We start from the raw sequence: 16,999 nt of genomic DNA on the forward strand, positions 1-16,999 counted from the left end.
TCTTTGTGATCTCTTGACAGCTGTAGCATGCAATGTTGAAATAAATCAACAATATACAATAAAATGTGGTGAGATTCTCTCCCCCGCTGTCCAACAATTCCAGTGCATGCTTTCTTAATACACAATACCCACTTAACAAGGCATAGGTTAAACTAGCAAGGCTGGTTACATGGGGATGAATTCAGATTGGAGTATATTGTTGAGATAGTGTATGGAAAGTCACATCTGATCTAGGATTGTCGAGTATGCTCAATGCCAACATGATGTTTAAAAGTAACTTGAAAAAGTTCACTTTCTTAGGAATAAGTTTCTGTTAGTTACCGACATTGACATATGCATGGCTGAGGGAAAGGGAGTTCTTATAATCACTAAAATAAAAAGCATATTTTCTGCAATTGATAGTTTCGCAATTTATTTCAATTTCCGGAGCATCGCTGGTGAATGAGCACTGGACCTCCTTGACATTGAAATGTTTTTGTGCGACGAAGATACAAGACCGTGTCAACATGGGCTATCAACTGGCAGCAAAATCAAAGAAAAATAAAACCATTTATAAAAAAAAATGCTGCCAATTCCAAAATGGATAATGGGAGCAGGAATGCAGAAGAATAAAAGTAAATGAAGGCTTTTAAATTTGAAATAGGACAAGGTTGTAAGAAAACATAGCGTATTAGAGAGTAAAATTGGGGAAGGGGGAAAATAAAATCGAAGAAAAATGATGAAAGTAAGAGCATAGGTAAAGTGTTCTTTTGTTTATGTAAAATTGTATTTAGGTGTTTAATTTAGTAATTTAGTTTTAATCATACTTTTGTAATAAAGCTATTCCAGAATAGTTGGAGGAGCATGGTGTGAAAAAGACAAAGCTGGCTGTCTGATTGCATTGCACCATAGGGAGCCACTTGAAAATATCAGGGTCATCTCCATAGTATCTCCAATATGGTAAAACCCATCTCTGGCAAGTGCATGTAGCAGTTACGAGGCCATATTTTAAAAGTCCAAGATACTTTAGCCATTGATATATATTGTGGATATGGTCTTTTCAGATACCCGTAGAGATGATTACCTAGTTGCTTTCATTATCTCATGATGCAAAATGGTAATTGAACATAATGGGGGATTTTGGCTTCAGTGTCTTTTCTTTGAGCTGTTAGACAGAATATCAGCCTTTTAAAAAAAATTCGTTCATGGGATGTGGGCGTCGCTCGCAAGGCCAGCATTTATTGCCCATCCCTAATTGCCCTTGAGAAGATGGTGGTGAGCCGCCTTCTTGAACCGCTGCAGTCCGTGTGGTGAAGGTTATCCCACAGTGCTGTTAGGGAGGGAGTTCCAGGATTTTGACCCAGCGACGATGAAGGAACGGCGATATATTTCCAAGCTGGGATGGTGTGTGACTTGGAGAGGAACGTGCAGGTGGTGTTGTTCCCGTGTGCCTGCTGCCCTTGTCCTTCTAGGTGGTAGAGGTCGCGGGATTGGGAGGTGCTGTCGAAGAAGCCTTGGCGAGTTGCTGCAGTGCATCCTGTGGATGGTACACACTGCAGCCACGGTGTGCCGGTGGTGAAGGGAGTGACTGTTTAGGGTGTGGATGGGGTGCCAATCAAGCGGGCTGCTTTGTCCTGGATGGTGTCGAGCTTCTTGAGTGTTGTTGGAGCTGCAGTCATCCAGGCAAGTGGAGACTATTCCACCACACTCTTGACCTGTGCCTTGTAGATGGTGGAAAGTCTTTGGGGAGTCAGGAGGTGAGTCATTCCACATGATATCAAGAAATGGCTGAGTGCACTGGATACAGCAAAGGCTATGGGCCCCGACAACATCCCAGCTGTAGTGCTGAAGACTTGTGCTCCAGAACTAGCTGCGCCTCAAGCCAAACTGTTCCAGTACAGCTACAATACTGGCATCTACCCGACAATATGGAAAATTGCCCAGATATGTCCTGTCCATAAAAAGCAGGACAAATCCAATCCGGCCAATTACCGCCCCATCAGTCTACTCTCAATCATCAGCAAAGTGATGGAAGGTGTCATCGACAGTGCTATCAAGTGACACTTACTCACCAATAACCTGCTCACCGATGTTCAGTTTGGGTTCCGCCAGGACCACTCGGCTCCAGACCTCATTACAGCCTTGGTCCACTCGCCGCAGAATACCCAGCCTCTGACCTGCTCTTGTAGCCACAGTATTTATGTGGTTGGTCCAGATAAGTTTCTGGTCAATGGTGACCCCCAGGATGTTGATGGTGGGGGATTTGGCGATGGTAATGCTGTTGAATGTCAAGGGAGGTGGTCATTGCCTGGCACTTGTCTGGCACAAATGTTAGTTGTCACTTATCAGACCAAGCCTTGATGTTGTCCAGGTCTTGCTGCATGCGGGCATGGACTGCTTCATTATCTGGAGCCGTACTGGAACAGTTTGGCTTGAGGCGCAGCTAGTTCTGGAGCACAAGTCTTCAGCACTACAGCCGGGATGTTGTCGGGGCCCATAGCCTTTGCTGTATCCAGTGCACTAAGCCATTTCTTGATATCATGTGGAATGAATCGAATTGGCTGAAGACAGGCTTCAGTGATAGTGGGATATCGGGAGGAAGCCGACATGGATCATCCACTCGGCACTTCTGACTGAAGATGGTTGCAAACACTTCAGCCTTGCCTTTTGCACTCACGTGCTGGACTCCGCCATCATTGAGAATGGGGATGTTTACAGAGCCTCCTCCTCCCGTTAGTTGTTTAATTGTCCACCACCATTCACGACCGGATGTGGCAGGACTGCAGAGCTTTGATCTGATCCGTTGGTTGTAGAATCGCTCAGCTCTGTCTATAGCATGTTGCTTCCGCTGTTTAGCGTGCATGTAGTCCTGTGTTGTAGCTTTACCAGGTCATTTTTAGGTACGCCTGGTGCTGCTCTTCTACACTCCTCATTGAATCAGGGTTGATCCCCTGGCTTGATGGTAATGGTAGAGTGAGGAATATGCCGGGCCAGGAGGTTGCAGATTGTGCTGGAATACAATTCTGCTGCTGCTGTTGGCCCACAGCGCCTCATGGATGCCCAGTTTTGAGCTGCTGGATCTGTTCTGAATCTATCCCATTTAGCACGGTGGTAGTGCCACACAACACGTTGGATGGTGTCATCAGTGTGAAGACGGGACTTCGTCTCTACAAGGACTATGCGGTGGTCGCTCCTACCAATACTGTCACGGACAGATGCATCTGCGACAGGTAGATATGTGATACAAGGAAAAGTAGGTTCTTCCCCCGTGTTGGTTTGCTCACCATCTGCCGCAGGCCTAGTCTGGCAGCTATGTCCGTCAGGACTCGGCCAGCTCAGTCAGTAGTGGTGCTACCGAGCCACTCTTGGTGATGGACATTGAAGTCTCCCACCCAGAGTGCATTCTGCGCCCTTGCTTCACTCAGTGCTTCCTCCAAGTGGTGCTCAACATGGAGGAGGACTGATTCATCAGCTGAGGGAGGGCGGTAGGTGGTAATCAGTAGGAGGTTTCCTTGCCCATGTTTGACCTGATGCCATTAGTTTTCATGGGTCCGGAGTCATTGTTGAGGACTCCCAGGGCCACTCCCTCCTTATTGTATACCACTATTCCGCCACCTCTTCTTTAGGCTGCTTTTAACTAATATCTGAAACCATGCTCATTTCCTGATTCCCATCTGATTTTTAAGGCCTCTTTTAATTAATTACCATGACCAGTGACCAGGTAAGTACATCTCCCTCCTGTTCTCAACCCAACAAAGTGCTGAAAACCGAAATGTATTTAATTTTGCCACTAATACTTTTTTTATTTACTTTGTGAGAATCCATTTATTCAATTAATTCAATGTCAAGTTTATTTCCATTGTTCTTTGGCAACCAGATTCTGGCTGGCATTTTATACTTCTTTTCATATATTTATAGTTATTCCTATCGTCTCAACATTTTGCTTAATTATTTCCTAACCACAGATGGATTAGGTTTTTTTTTATAAACTTGTTTAACTTTTAGTTCTTTCTTACACACAATAAACTTTTTCTCCTTTTCTTTGGTTCGTTATACATTACACATTAATTTATTTAATTGGAACCTTTTTTAAAAATAAAGTTTCTTAATTAATAAGTTTATTTATCTTTCCTATACACAATACATTTATTGTTCTTTCCTGCTTGCCCCCCTCCACATTAAACAGCAATTTATTCAATAGGTTGTTTTTAGTGTCTTTTGTGTATTATCAATACAATCTGCATTACAGTGCTTGTTATACAACAGTGTATCCTTTCAATCATGGTCAGGGAAAAAGCAAAAAAAGTGCAAAGAGGACGGAGAAAGAACCAAAAAGGACAGAGATGCAAAAGAGGGCACAGTGATGCAGAAAAAAGAAAAAGAGAAGCAGAAGACAAGCAGTGGAAGAGGAGCAAATAAGAAGACAATAGGTTAGTTAACAGAGTGATTCCGTTCTCCGCTGTTTAGGATGTGCTGTCATCGCATTCTTTCGGAATCTGATGATAAACTTATTAACACTGTACGGTTCTCAGCTCCCTCTGTGCAACACCATGGCAGATCGACGAGTTACATCGGATTTTAATTTCACATGAATTTGGACAGAAAATTGTGCTGAATAAAATGAAACACACAAAAGCTGGATTCTGTAACACCTGAAAAATTATTGCAGCCTATCTTGAAGAGTCAGAAATCACACAGACCGAACTCACCTGAAAGAAGAAATTTTCAAGGTAAAGCTTATAAGTTTGATCATTGGAGTGAAGCCTGTACCAGCGGCCAATAGGATGAGCTCAGTTATTTCTTCAAGTTGTGAGCGTTTGAAGTTGCCTTCTGGGCTACTCACAGATACACAGTCTCCTTTGGATAAAATAAAACAACAGATTAATGGCTTAAAGGAAAAAGAACTAACTGAGCAAAAGATTGCTAGCTGTTTCCAAGGTAACAAGTCCCTTCCTTTTAAAGTAGGGCTGTCAAACTATGAAAAAATATTATCGCGATTAATTTCTCAATTAAAAATTATGTCTGTTAATCTTGATTTAATTGCAAATTTAACTGATATAATTACTGCAGCCATCTCATTCAAGTGTGTTTTATTACTAATGCTATTAGTATTACATGGAATTATATAGAAAAACCCAAACTGAACTGCTTATTGTGAGGAGTACTTCTGTAACACTAGAACTCAGTTTAACAGTAGATGCAAGTAACCACCTTTCTATCCAATTTTTAAAAACTAAACTTCCCATTCACATGTCCTTTACTTTTACTGCTTTGCTCCATAATACTTCAGTTTACCTTTATATCTTTTGTTTCTTTCGATTGCTTTCTGTTGAATTTTGGTCCACATTAACTACGATTAATTTTTTTTATTCACCCTATTTTCTACTTTTATTTTTAGCTCTCTTTTCTTTTTTTGTTAAAAGGATGGCTCTATGCCCTGCTCTACCACATCCAGCCTCTCTGCCCCACCCAACCCAACCTAGCATCTTTCTGTCTGGCAACAACAACCTGCATTTATATATGACCTTCAATGCAGTAAAACGTCCCAAGGCACTTCACCAAAATTTGATACAGAGCCACATAAGGAGATATTAGGATACACCAAAAGCTTGGTCAAAGAGGTAGGTTTTAGGGAGCATTTTAAAGGAGGAGAGAGAGGCGGAGAGGTTTAGGGAGGGAATTCCAGAGCTTAGGGCCTAGGCAGCTGAAGGAACGGCCGCTGATGGTGGAGCAATAAAAATCAGGGATGCGCAAGAGGCAAGAATTGGAGGAGCGCAGAGATCTCAGAAGATTGTAGGGCTGGAGGAGGTTACAGAGATAGGAAGGGGCAAGGCCATGGAAGGATTTGAAAATAAGAATGAGAATTTTAAATTAGAGGCTTTGCCGGACCGGGAGCCAATTTAGGTCAGCGAGCAAAAGGGTGATGTGTGAACGGGACTTGATGCAAGTTAGGATATGGGCAGCAGTTTTGGATGCGCTCAAGTTTACGGAGGGTGCAAGGTGAGAGCATTGGAATAGTCGAGTCTAGAGTGACCACCCTATCTGGAATGACTCCCCCCAACCAACCCCCACCTCACCCCCAGCCACCCAACATCAAGTGGGCCAAGCACTATTGTTCCCTGATTGACATTAGGGATTGGATGGCTGGGAAGCAGCAATGACAAGGGCAGGCACCTGAGGATTCAATGTCAGGTAAACTGAAATCATTTTATATTTTTAATCTGAAAACACACAAGGAAGATTTGATGGTGATTGAAACAAAGTTTTGAACATCGAAGCACCTTTTTTTGAAACCTAGTATGATCATAACTTCCACTATTAATGTGTTAAAAAACATTAATCGCCAAAATATTAACACATTAATCGCAGATGTTAACTGAGATTAATTGACAGCCCCATTTTTAAGTGTAACAAAGATTTCATACTTGCTCTTAAAATGTACTTATAATTCTGTACTATTATAAATGGTATGAAATTAATTTTTAAAAATGCAGATGAAGAGGTGATAAAACAGATTTGCAGCCAAGAGTTATATTGCATAGACAAAAATCAGTACGGTATTACATAATACACAAAAGGAATAAAATCAGGCTCCCATATTATTCCAGTCTAATTTTTCCTGCAATTTATCTTCAACTTAAAGAACAGCAAATTAAGTAAAATTGACAAGCAAAACATCCTTGTGAATCGGATGCTTACACAGCACAGATCACTTTTCACATCAGTGTTGCAATAATGCTACAGGTCACCTTAACCTTACTCTTATCACCATGATGATGTTAGCTTTTCTCGTCTTTTACTGCTGTAGCATAGGAACCTGGGAAAGTACAGAACTGAAAAGAGACAGCGTTACCACATCTGGCTGATCCCACAAACTAACATTTTTCAATCTCACAGTCCCTCAAATATCTATCCAATTCTCCATTAATTTTTTCCACACTATCTGCCTTCACTGCCAATCCATTCCACATGTTCACCATCCTTTGTCTAAAGTAGTTACCCCAAAATTCCACAGGGCAAGATCCAGGCTCTTAGGCCAGGATTTCACCCCTAGTGACCTGCTGCACTAATCCCCACCAGGGGATGCGGTGTTGGGGGAGGGCATCTAATTAGCGTGGGGCCATCCGGCTGCCATGCCACTATAAGCGCATCTTGAGCACCTGCCTGCCCCAAGCTACCAAAAGATCTGGCCTGATCCAGCTCCCTGTCCCCAGAAACATCCCAGAGCTACCAATCTATGACTTGAGGCTAAGAAATTAGCAGTTGGTCTGCTGAGGGCCATGTGAGTGAAAGGTGAGCCAGAAGTGAACTCTGGGCCAAACCGTGAGTAACACTATACAATAAAGTTTCAAAAACTTAGAGGTATCACTAAAATCTAATTGTTCACTATTTTTCCCATTATTCAGACAGTCAAGAAAACCTGCCACATAAAAGAAACAACCGGGACAAAGTAGCAGAGTGTCAGTACGTTGCCTTTTCACTTCTGGTAACTGGTTTTGACTGCAGCCCAGATAAGGATCGTGAAAGTCTGCTCTGGCGCACTTTTCATGGGTCTGAAGTGAAATGATTTCAATCTTTTAAAAAAAATTAATAATGATCTTTGGTGATTTTTTTGTCCTCATCAAAGTGAGGGACGTTGCTGCTAGGAATGGAACTGTTCCACTTTTGGCACTCAATGGCACCACTGATCCAGTTTAAATACAGACAGAGCAAAGTTCTCTCTACCATGCCCTAATCTCAGATAAGAAGCTCCACAGGCATTGACCGTTCCATCTTTTAAGGGAAAATTGAATAAATGTATGAGAGCAGGGCAGCAGGATTCATTTTGGATTGCTCTAGCAAAAAGTCAGCACAGACACGATGGTTCTATGGTACTGTAACACTCCAAATTTTTTAGCTCCTGTACCAGACATCTTTATCCAAGTTGTCAGTTTGGCTCAGTTGGTAGTACTCTCGCCCCAATCAGAAGTTTCAGAAAGTACCCATAAACAACTGGTTCTTATTTTGGTAGAAAACTCAGCTCTTACCTAATCCATGGATCCATTAGTAGTTACTGCCAAATTTAAGTGTTAATTAGCCAAATTTAAGTGTTAATTAGCCAAATTTAAGTGTTAATTAGCCAAATTTTGGAGGCTGAAGAAAAATAACTTCTTTTTGCTGCAGCGTGCCTGTAATACACTATTTCTGATGTCCGGATGCGGTGAAATACATAAGTATGAAAAACTGTGACTTCAAAAAAGGCGGCTGCTGCCAGAACAGTAAAGCCTTCTCCTCACCTCAGGTGTATCCATAACAGTGAAAGGGACTCCAAATCTGGGCACATTTTTCTTCCACTTTTTTTTGATGCATACATGTGAACTTAATGTCTGACTGCTCCGTGGATATCACCTTGTGGGTAAACCAAAAGTTTCTCTAGCTAAACACTGGTAAGACCACAGCTATCCTGTTCCTCGCCTCTCCTCCATCAGAAACAACACCTCATTACTGTGAGGAGGTCTGTAGACCAGGGTTTTTGCATGCTTAGTTCTACCCATAATGTTCCCACTGCTTGATCACCCTTACTAAAATCCTTTCTTTAAACTGCTGTAATTATGTCTTTTATCAATATTGTTAAATCTGTTCCTTTCTAAAGATCGTATAGCTCGGAATATTTAGCTCCCAGTCACGCCCTTTTGTAGCGTGGTATCTGTAATGGCTACTACATCATGCCCTTTAAGCTGAATTTGTGCTTCTAACTCATTTGTTTTATTTCTTATGCCACGTACATTTGGGCAGCTGTCCCCACCCTGGCCATATGCCCTGATGGTGTATTTCCCACACTTTTTGACTTATCATACTTCTTGTTGCTGATGCTCTGTATATTGCGATAGCCAATTTAAGATGTTTTGATTTTTCAACACTCCTGCTTTATTTTCAATGGGTATTTTATTACTACTTCCTATAACCTTTTCTGTTCCAGGGGTATTTATATTATCTTTTTCACCTTTTGTACTCTGACCTTTGCTCTTATCCGTTTTTTTTCTTATCATTAGGTTACTATAATTTCCACCCAGACCCTCCCCCATTTTTACTGGCTTAAAGTCCTTTCTACAGTTCTATTTATCTTTTCCATTCGGACCTTGGCCCCAGACCAGTTCAGGAGAAGCCTGTAAATGCCAGCGCCCCATGAAATGAAACCCCACCTTCCCACACCACTCTTTCAGCCACGCGTTTACTTTCCTCATCTGTTTATCCTTATGTCAATTAGCATGTGGCTCGGGTCGTAATCCAGCGAATGCCACCTTCGAGGTCCTGATTTTTAATTTAGTTCCTAGCTCCTGAAATTCCCATAGCAGGACCTCCTCCCTGTCCTTTCCTATGTTGTTGGTTCACACATGAATCATGACAACTGCTTCTTCCCCCTCACTTTCCAGGTTCTTTTCCATCCGCTTTGAGATATCCCAAATTCTGGCATCAGGAAAGCAACACCCCCTCCTGGACTCTCAATCGTGACTGCAGAGGTTACCCCATCTATCCCCCTCATTATCAAATCCCCTATAACTACAATCTTTCTATTCTGCATCTTTCCCCATTGAACTGCCTCCTGCTCCACGGTGCCTTGGTTAGCATTCTGGCCATCCTCCCTACAGCCTTCTTCCTTATCCCCACAGGTAGCAAGTACATCGTAACTGTTGGATTGGATCAGTTTCTTCAGTTCCTCCTTCTCTGCCTCCACTAGGTTCCCCCTACCCTGCTGTCAGTCACACAGTCCCCTTCCTGTACCCATATCCCTCTAAGTGGTGTGACTGTATTCTGGAGTAAACTATCAAGATATTCCTCCACCTCCCTTATGAATCAACAACTCTGAGCCAGAGTGATTCAAGACAGAGACATTTTCTACAGGTACGTTTATCTGGGACAGTCTTATTGTTCACAAATTACCACATTCGGCAGTCCCAACACACTGCTTGTGTTGCCATTATCTATTTTTTAATTTATTTATTGTACGGCAGATATTTATTTATCTATTTTCAGTGGAAACTGATTTACCTTCAGCACTAAAGTATTAAATGGATTTAATTAGCTTAAAGAGCAGTAGTTAGGCTACCAACTTGCATCCTGCTTAGGTTTTTTTTTTGAGTAATGTAGATAGTAATTGTAATGGGGATCTGGTGGACTTGGGAGTTTATTTGATCTTTTTTCCAAGTGGTCTATTGAATTAGCGGAATTTGTTTTTAAGTCAATAGTTGAAGAAAAACTGTAACAAGCCCACTGCTTTTCTTAAGATCCAGTAGCTTTATTTTTAAAATTCTGTACACTGCTCCCCAGCCCCCAATGTGTTCTGCCATTCTCTATTCCCCAGCTTGAAATGGGACTAAGCCAAATATCACAACTACACTCCAGAATCCAGACTATCCATGAGAATGCTACAATAGATTAGCTAGTTATATATAATTTTTAAAAAAATTTTGGTGTTTAATCAGCACTTTTCCCCCTCGTGCTTCTCTACTGCTTTGTTCTTTAAATTTTAACTTGGATTTTACTCTCAGAACTTTTCCAACTCTACCCAACCTTCTCTAACCTTTTTTCAAATTTTGCATATTCAGCATTCTTTTATTTTTCAGTCCCTGCTCCCACCCTCCATTTAGGACTTGGGTGCAACTTTTAAAAAATAAATAAAAGGGTTCATTGGCTGTTGAAAAAGCTTTAAAGGCCCATTTTTCAGCCAACTGAAAGCCCAGATTCTGAAGACAAACATGGTTGCACCATAAATGCGATCAGGTCAATCCGATAAAATAACTTCCAAAACCGGATTTGCTGCAGCTGCTGCTGCAAAACTCCTCAGCAGCTGCCCCAGCCAGACAATGCAGGGGTGAATGAACTTGTCAAAGTGTTAATCAATGTGCATAATTGGAGAATATTTTCAAAACAGCCAATTTCTACTCAGAGTAGGATGTAATGAGCATAATTAATTCCAAAGCATGTATGTATATATATATATATATATTTTAAACCCTAGCAGTGATTGCTTGGATACGAGTTATCTGAAAAACTCCACTAAATGGATGGTTTCTCATTTATTAGTGCTTAATTAGAAGACCGGAAGCTCTAAACTGCAATGTCAGAGAACATCCTGCTTTTGAAAAATAAATAAAAGACTCAACAGAATACAGGCAATACCAACAGAATTTGATGGAAAATATATAAATGGGCAGTAATGAGAACAATTTAATTCAGGCATTGGTTGTTACTGCATCCTTTGCTTGCACTAGACTGTTAAAAACCACCTCAGTGTCAGGAAGGCCATGATCCCTTAAAAACAGTATTACTATATGACTGTAGAATGTAGTTGCAAAGCATTTAATGAGTCAGGGTTGATGCAGCAGGTACTGAGCTAAACATTATTTTCAATGGTATGCTTTACCCAGACTTGTCACGTTAAATACTCTACAATGGATTAATTGGAACATTCAACTCAAGTATCATAATTTGAAGTGCTGCTTAATATTTACTTGTTCGATTCACTCAATATTTATGTACCCAGAAATTAGAATTTACAAAGAACAATGGGTCCAATATCGCTGTGTTTACTCATCTTAGCAAAAAAGGAAGATCTTGAAATGTCACGAGGGAGTGTGAATAGACAATTCATCCACATTAGAGCATTCTTAACTTTCCACAAAAGGAGTGGGGAAAAAAAGGCCTGGGGAGTGAGAAAAGGGTCCAATTAACTTGCCAAAGGCCTTGCTAAAGGTCATTAATGATGAACTCCTGCAGCATTCTACAGCTGCAGACTCAAGTTGAAAAATGAGCATTTTTCTCCAGATCATAACTTAAGTTAGTGAGCTCAACAATAGGGAAGATTTTAGAGCAGCAAGATAATGCAGAGGACTTTTCTTTCCGGATACATGAATGTAGGAGCCATTGTCAGGTATATTGCAGTGGAGGAGGAGATGAACTGGGAATGCAGAGAATATAGGAGATGCAAGACTTACAGCAGAGTGTACCGCAACCAGGTGTCCCATAACAGTCAGCTACATGGACGTAATGAAGGAGAAGTAGATGAGGAGTCTCAGGCTCACCAAGTAGGTGACTGAGATGTGCCTGTTGACTTATGAAGACCTACAGAGACAGTGACCTAGTTGCAATGTACTACTACGGCAGTGAAGGTCACTGCTACTCTCAACATAGTCATAGAGTTATACAGCACGGATAGAGGCCTTTCGGCCCATCGTGTCCGCACCGGCCATCAAGCCCAGTCTAATCTAATCCCATATTCCAGCATTTGGTCCGTAGCCTTGTATGCTATGGCATTTCAAGTGCTCATCCAAATGCTTCTTGAATGTTGTGAGGGTTCCTGCCTCCACAACCCTCTCAGGCAGTGAGTTCTAGACTCCAACCACCCTCTGGGTGAAAATGTTCTTTCTCAAATCCCCTCTAAACCTCCCGCCTTTTACCTTGAATCTATGCCCCCTTGTTATAGAACCCTCAACGAAGGGAAAAAGCTCCTTAGTATCCATCCTATCTGTGCCCCTCATAATTTTGTACACCTCAATCATGTCCCCCCTCAGCCTCCTCTGCTCCAAGGAAAACAAACCCAATCTTCCCAGTCTCTCTTCATAGCTGAAGCGCTCCAGCCCTGGTAACATCCTGGTGAATCTCCTCTGCACCCTCTCCAAAGCGATCACATCCTTCCTGTAGTGCGGCGACCAGAACTGCACACAGTACTCCAGCTGTGGCCTAACCAGTGTTTTATACAGCTCCATCATAACCTCCTTGCTCTTATATTCTATGCCTCGGCTAATAAAGGCAAGTATCCCATATGCCTTCTTTACCACCATGCCACAGGAACTATCCAGGCATTAACAGGAGGCATTTCAGGAATCAGCCTCTTTGACCTATGATGGTAGTCCTTCATACTCAAAGATGACTACCTTTATTGGAAAGAGAATGTCTTAACTCCTCCTCCTACAAGGAAAAGGGATAGTTTTAATGAGTGATTTACACACTAAGCCATTTCCACAATCTCAGCCTCCAGTTCATGCTCTAATGGCAAAGTGTTTGGCAAACTTCAGACAGCAGCCATGGAGAATCTAGAGCACTCACCACTTTATAGTGCACCAATGGACAATTATAGCTAGGGTCTGCAGGTTCTCTATTACTGTTAATTAGAGAAATAAAAGAAAGACATGGATTGATATATTGCCTTTCATGTCCTCAGAACGTCCTAAAGTGCTTTACAACCAATTAAGTACTTTTGCAGTGTAGTCACTGTTGTAATGTAGAGCATCATTTGCAGAATGGTCAGTTTGTAATTGGGTGGTATTTGTCTGACCTCTTGTCAAAGAATATGATAACTCTATAAATCAGAGCCATAACTTCCAGGTTACAGGGAAGGAGGAGACTTTGTCCTGTACTGCTCCATTAAGGAAGTGCCCTGAAGCCATGAACTGCAAATCACCTCATTACACTCTTAAGAACCAGCAGCAAACTATAGGGAATACAGGTGACTGGTTAATTGTATCTGCAACTGATGCCGATGGATCTGCATCAGTGCCATGTGCTCTGTTGCTGTGGGAATCACTGTTTTCAGAGGTGGCGCCTAATGCCATTGTGAGAGGTTACATGACAACATAAAACTACCACTGAGATAAATGTCAGCTGGCTGCTCCTATGCATGTCATTTATGAAGGACATCTCATGATGCCCACTGATCTATATAAGCATAGAGCAGAAGGCATCTATGAAGTGACAGGATTCCTTTGTCATTTTCCAAGCAATTTGAAGCCAGCCTTGACTACATCTGTACCTTTAGAGCAACAGTATTCATAAGAGATTCTCCTACTATGCTATGGCCTGCATAAGGGCAGATGCCAGTGCTGTAACGTGAAGAGAGGTGTTCCATCATAAGTAAAACTCACTTATCTGTTTGGATATTATATTGCCATTACATTCACTATTACATGCTTTGACACAGACAATATGTTGATGTAATAGGTTATTAAATAACAAAATATATGGTACATGCCATTAGTTCTGGCTTCCCCACCAATCTCCTCAGCCCCAATGCCTTTTAAATTCTCCCTCCCGAAAACAATCAATAGTTTCCTTGTACAGAGTGAATTCCTTAATGTCTGGAGCTCTACCACGTCTTACATGCTATGTCCTCTTATCAGGTGTCAGTTGTGCCTTTAAACAAGTAAGGCACGATGATTTAGTCCTTAAGAATTCGTTCTTGCAATATAATCTCTCGCTCATCATGGAATGTATAATTTGCATACATACCTGCTATTTTTATTGCTAATACATTATTTGTTGATTTTTTTTCCACCTGTAATACAATATTAACAACAGCACTTGCAGGGCCTCATTACTAAATCAGCGTATTCACTGTCGCGATTCAGTAATTTCATCAATAAATATATACTTCACAGCTGAATCATGAAACCTTTATATTTATACTGGTGTAAGTGGCTGTTGAGCTGCCTGAGAAAGTTAGTGATTAGTGCAGGCGGGTCATGATACACTGCTACCTTATCACTGCTGACATATTACTGCTAACAAAATCACATTCTCTCAAAGGCGCATGTTCCCATAATTTCATTAACATTCCTTTATGGAGAAAAATATAGTTTTAGTGAATGTCAGGCCTAACTCCCAGCGTGACACAAAATCTATAAATCAAGCACCAATACGCTGATACTCATTTCAATATATTACAAAGAAAAGAATATGCAATCTGTTGAATAAATCATTTGTTGGATATGCATTCACTGTTCATTTTGGTGGCCTTGATTCAAATCAAATATAGCGGACAAACCATATTGAAATAAAAATAACAGCCTACACGTGAACCATGAACCTGCCATATCTCTTTACAGACACTGATGCACCAATTGTGTATTTGCAGCATTTTCTGTTTTCATTTAAGATTTCTTGGTTTATGGTTGAACATTTAGAGTGACATAAATTAGCGTATGAAGAGATAAAAGTAAATGGATTATATTTTCAAAAAGAAGCATTCGGTAGCTTTGATTAAATATTTTCTAGGATTTCACTTTGCTGATCTCTGAACATAAAACTGGGACTTCTGTTCCTTGTACCATGCATGAATGCAGTAAACACTAAAGCTCCTGCTCTGAATCAATGATTGTCAGGAGAATTCCTTGAAGGACATATTATTAAAAAATCAATTGTCCAATTGGGCCCAGATTTGATTTCATTCAAAACTATATTTATGATTATGATGACGATTAATTGTTAAAATCAGAAACTTTTAAAGCATTTATTTTCCATCCAGTCACTCGGTAATTTTCCAGCAGCCTTTAGTTGACTGATTATATCCAAGTTGAGCAAGTACATCCCTTCCCTGCAGCTATCTGCGCTCTACCTCATTTACTCTCATCGCCCTCTGAGCCAATCACAGTAAGATCAATTATGGAATACAATTTTGCAATGCAACACAAACTGCTGGGTCACAGGTGCTTTCTAAGTACAAAGATACACAATTGCACAACTAGTTCTGTAATTCTCCTCTATTTGTAGATGAAAACTATCGCAATTAATTTGCATCAGGTTTATAGACAGAACAGTAGGATCTGAAAAAAAAACCAAAATCTATTCTCTTACCGATTTGAAGCTTGTCAATGAGTGGTGTTAGCAATCCATCAGGGTAGATTTTCATCATTAAGTAGATATTTGTACAGGCATGACTATCATCCTTTGGTTCTGGATACAAGGATGGCAGCACAGGGGTATATGGCCTAACTACTTCTACATCTGGGAGAAGAGGAGAATGAAAGGGTAGTATAATAAAAACATAAGCTCGCTGAGAAATTGAAGACAAAGACATCATACTGGTCCATTTAGAATGAACCATATGCCCCTGCCTCGTGTCTGCCGGTAAATGCACGACATAGTACGCCGGTAAGCCACGGAGAGCAGGAAGTCCTGGATCCTTCTCTATGCTTGGATAACAGTAATGTGGATTATAATTGGCCTTGGTGCCTCAAAGTTGAGGGGGACAAGGAATGTTCATAGTTCTGATTGCTAACCAGTGCCTCCTGCTGGAATCACATGGATACCAGGCGAGGATATGGTTTGGCTCAGCTGTGACTCCAGATTCAAACACATAAAATGATGGGTTAGAGAGGGTCACCACCCACAAAATTGCAGCCAGTATAAGTCACTGCCTTTAGGCGATCAGAGGTAAAGGGAAAGAAAAAAAATGTACTACACTAGAAATGCAATTAGAGCAGTGCCCTGTTACAGGACAGTTATGCTAAGATCATGCACTTGTAAACTGATCGCCATTCGCTGTAAAGCAGCATTGTTTTAATGATGAAAGTGGTTGGAAAACCTTTAGTTTTGCTTGAGGAGAGAGAAAGAGCTTAAGAGTGTGCACCATATACGGTGATGATGTCTTAATAGATTTTGATGCAATTTATAAATCAATGCTTGTAAATAGTAACAAAAATCAGCAAATACTTTTTCATGTAGTCAGTGCAAAGCACAGGAATCCACATCCTCCCAATGGATCAACGGCTCATAGGTAGACTTGTGTTAAAAGGAGACCTAATAATTGAGAAACTATCCAACACCTACGCCTTCACGTTTAACCTTTACCCCTTAGGTGCTACATAAAATAGAAGTAGTTACAAATGGACCTTGGTTATGCATCTAAATTTTTTTTTTGCTTTTAATTTATGAGCTCTGGGAAATTGCATAAAGGAAATTGTTCTTGTACCTTGAATGCTACTTTTGAGATAAATGTGTTGTCCAACAGGTATTGTCATATGACATCCAGGCGGTAGCTGAAAACAGAGCAATCTAGTGTCATACGTGATATCCATCTTTGAGAGCAGGTTGCATTTCCGGTAAAAAAGACCTTTGTGGGGGGGGGGGGGGGGGGGGAGGAAAAAAAGACAATTTTTTAAAAAAATTATGCCGAAATTGCTAATATTTACAACTTTCATTTTTTCTCTCCAATTTGCACATAATTTTCCGATACTGTTGCAACTTATTACTGGCTTATATAAAC

The 16,999-nt window shown here is 40.9% G+C and overlaps 1 protein-coding gene across 3 annotated transcripts in view; it reads right to left on the reverse strand.

The window, feature by feature from the left end:
* cyb5r4 (cytochrome b5 reductase 4) overlaps positions 1–16,999 on the reverse strand; it is a 113,559-nt gene that overhangs the window by 41,733 nt on the left and 54,827 nt on the right. For all 3 annotated transcript variants that reach the window (XM_067984943.1, XM_067984942.1, XM_067984944.1), the window contains 3 exons: positions 16,706–16,846; positions 15,589–15,738; positions 4,689–4,836 (listed from right to left, as the gene is read on the reverse strand). In XM_067984943.1, the coding sequence (XP_067841044.1) occupies positions 4,689–4,836; positions 15,589–15,738; positions 16,706–16,846 (439 nt within the window). The remainder of the gene's footprint in view (positions 1–4,688; positions 4,837–15,588; positions 15,739–16,705; positions 16,847–16,999) is intronic.

This window comes from Heptranchias perlo, chromosome 5, assembly GCF_035084215.1.
Source record: "Heptranchias perlo isolate sHepPer1 chromosome 5, sHepPer1.hap1, whole genome shotgun sequence".
Classification (NCBI taxonomy): domain Eukaryota; kingdom Metazoa; phylum Chordata; class Chondrichthyes; order Hexanchiformes; family Hexanchidae; genus Heptranchias; species Heptranchias perlo.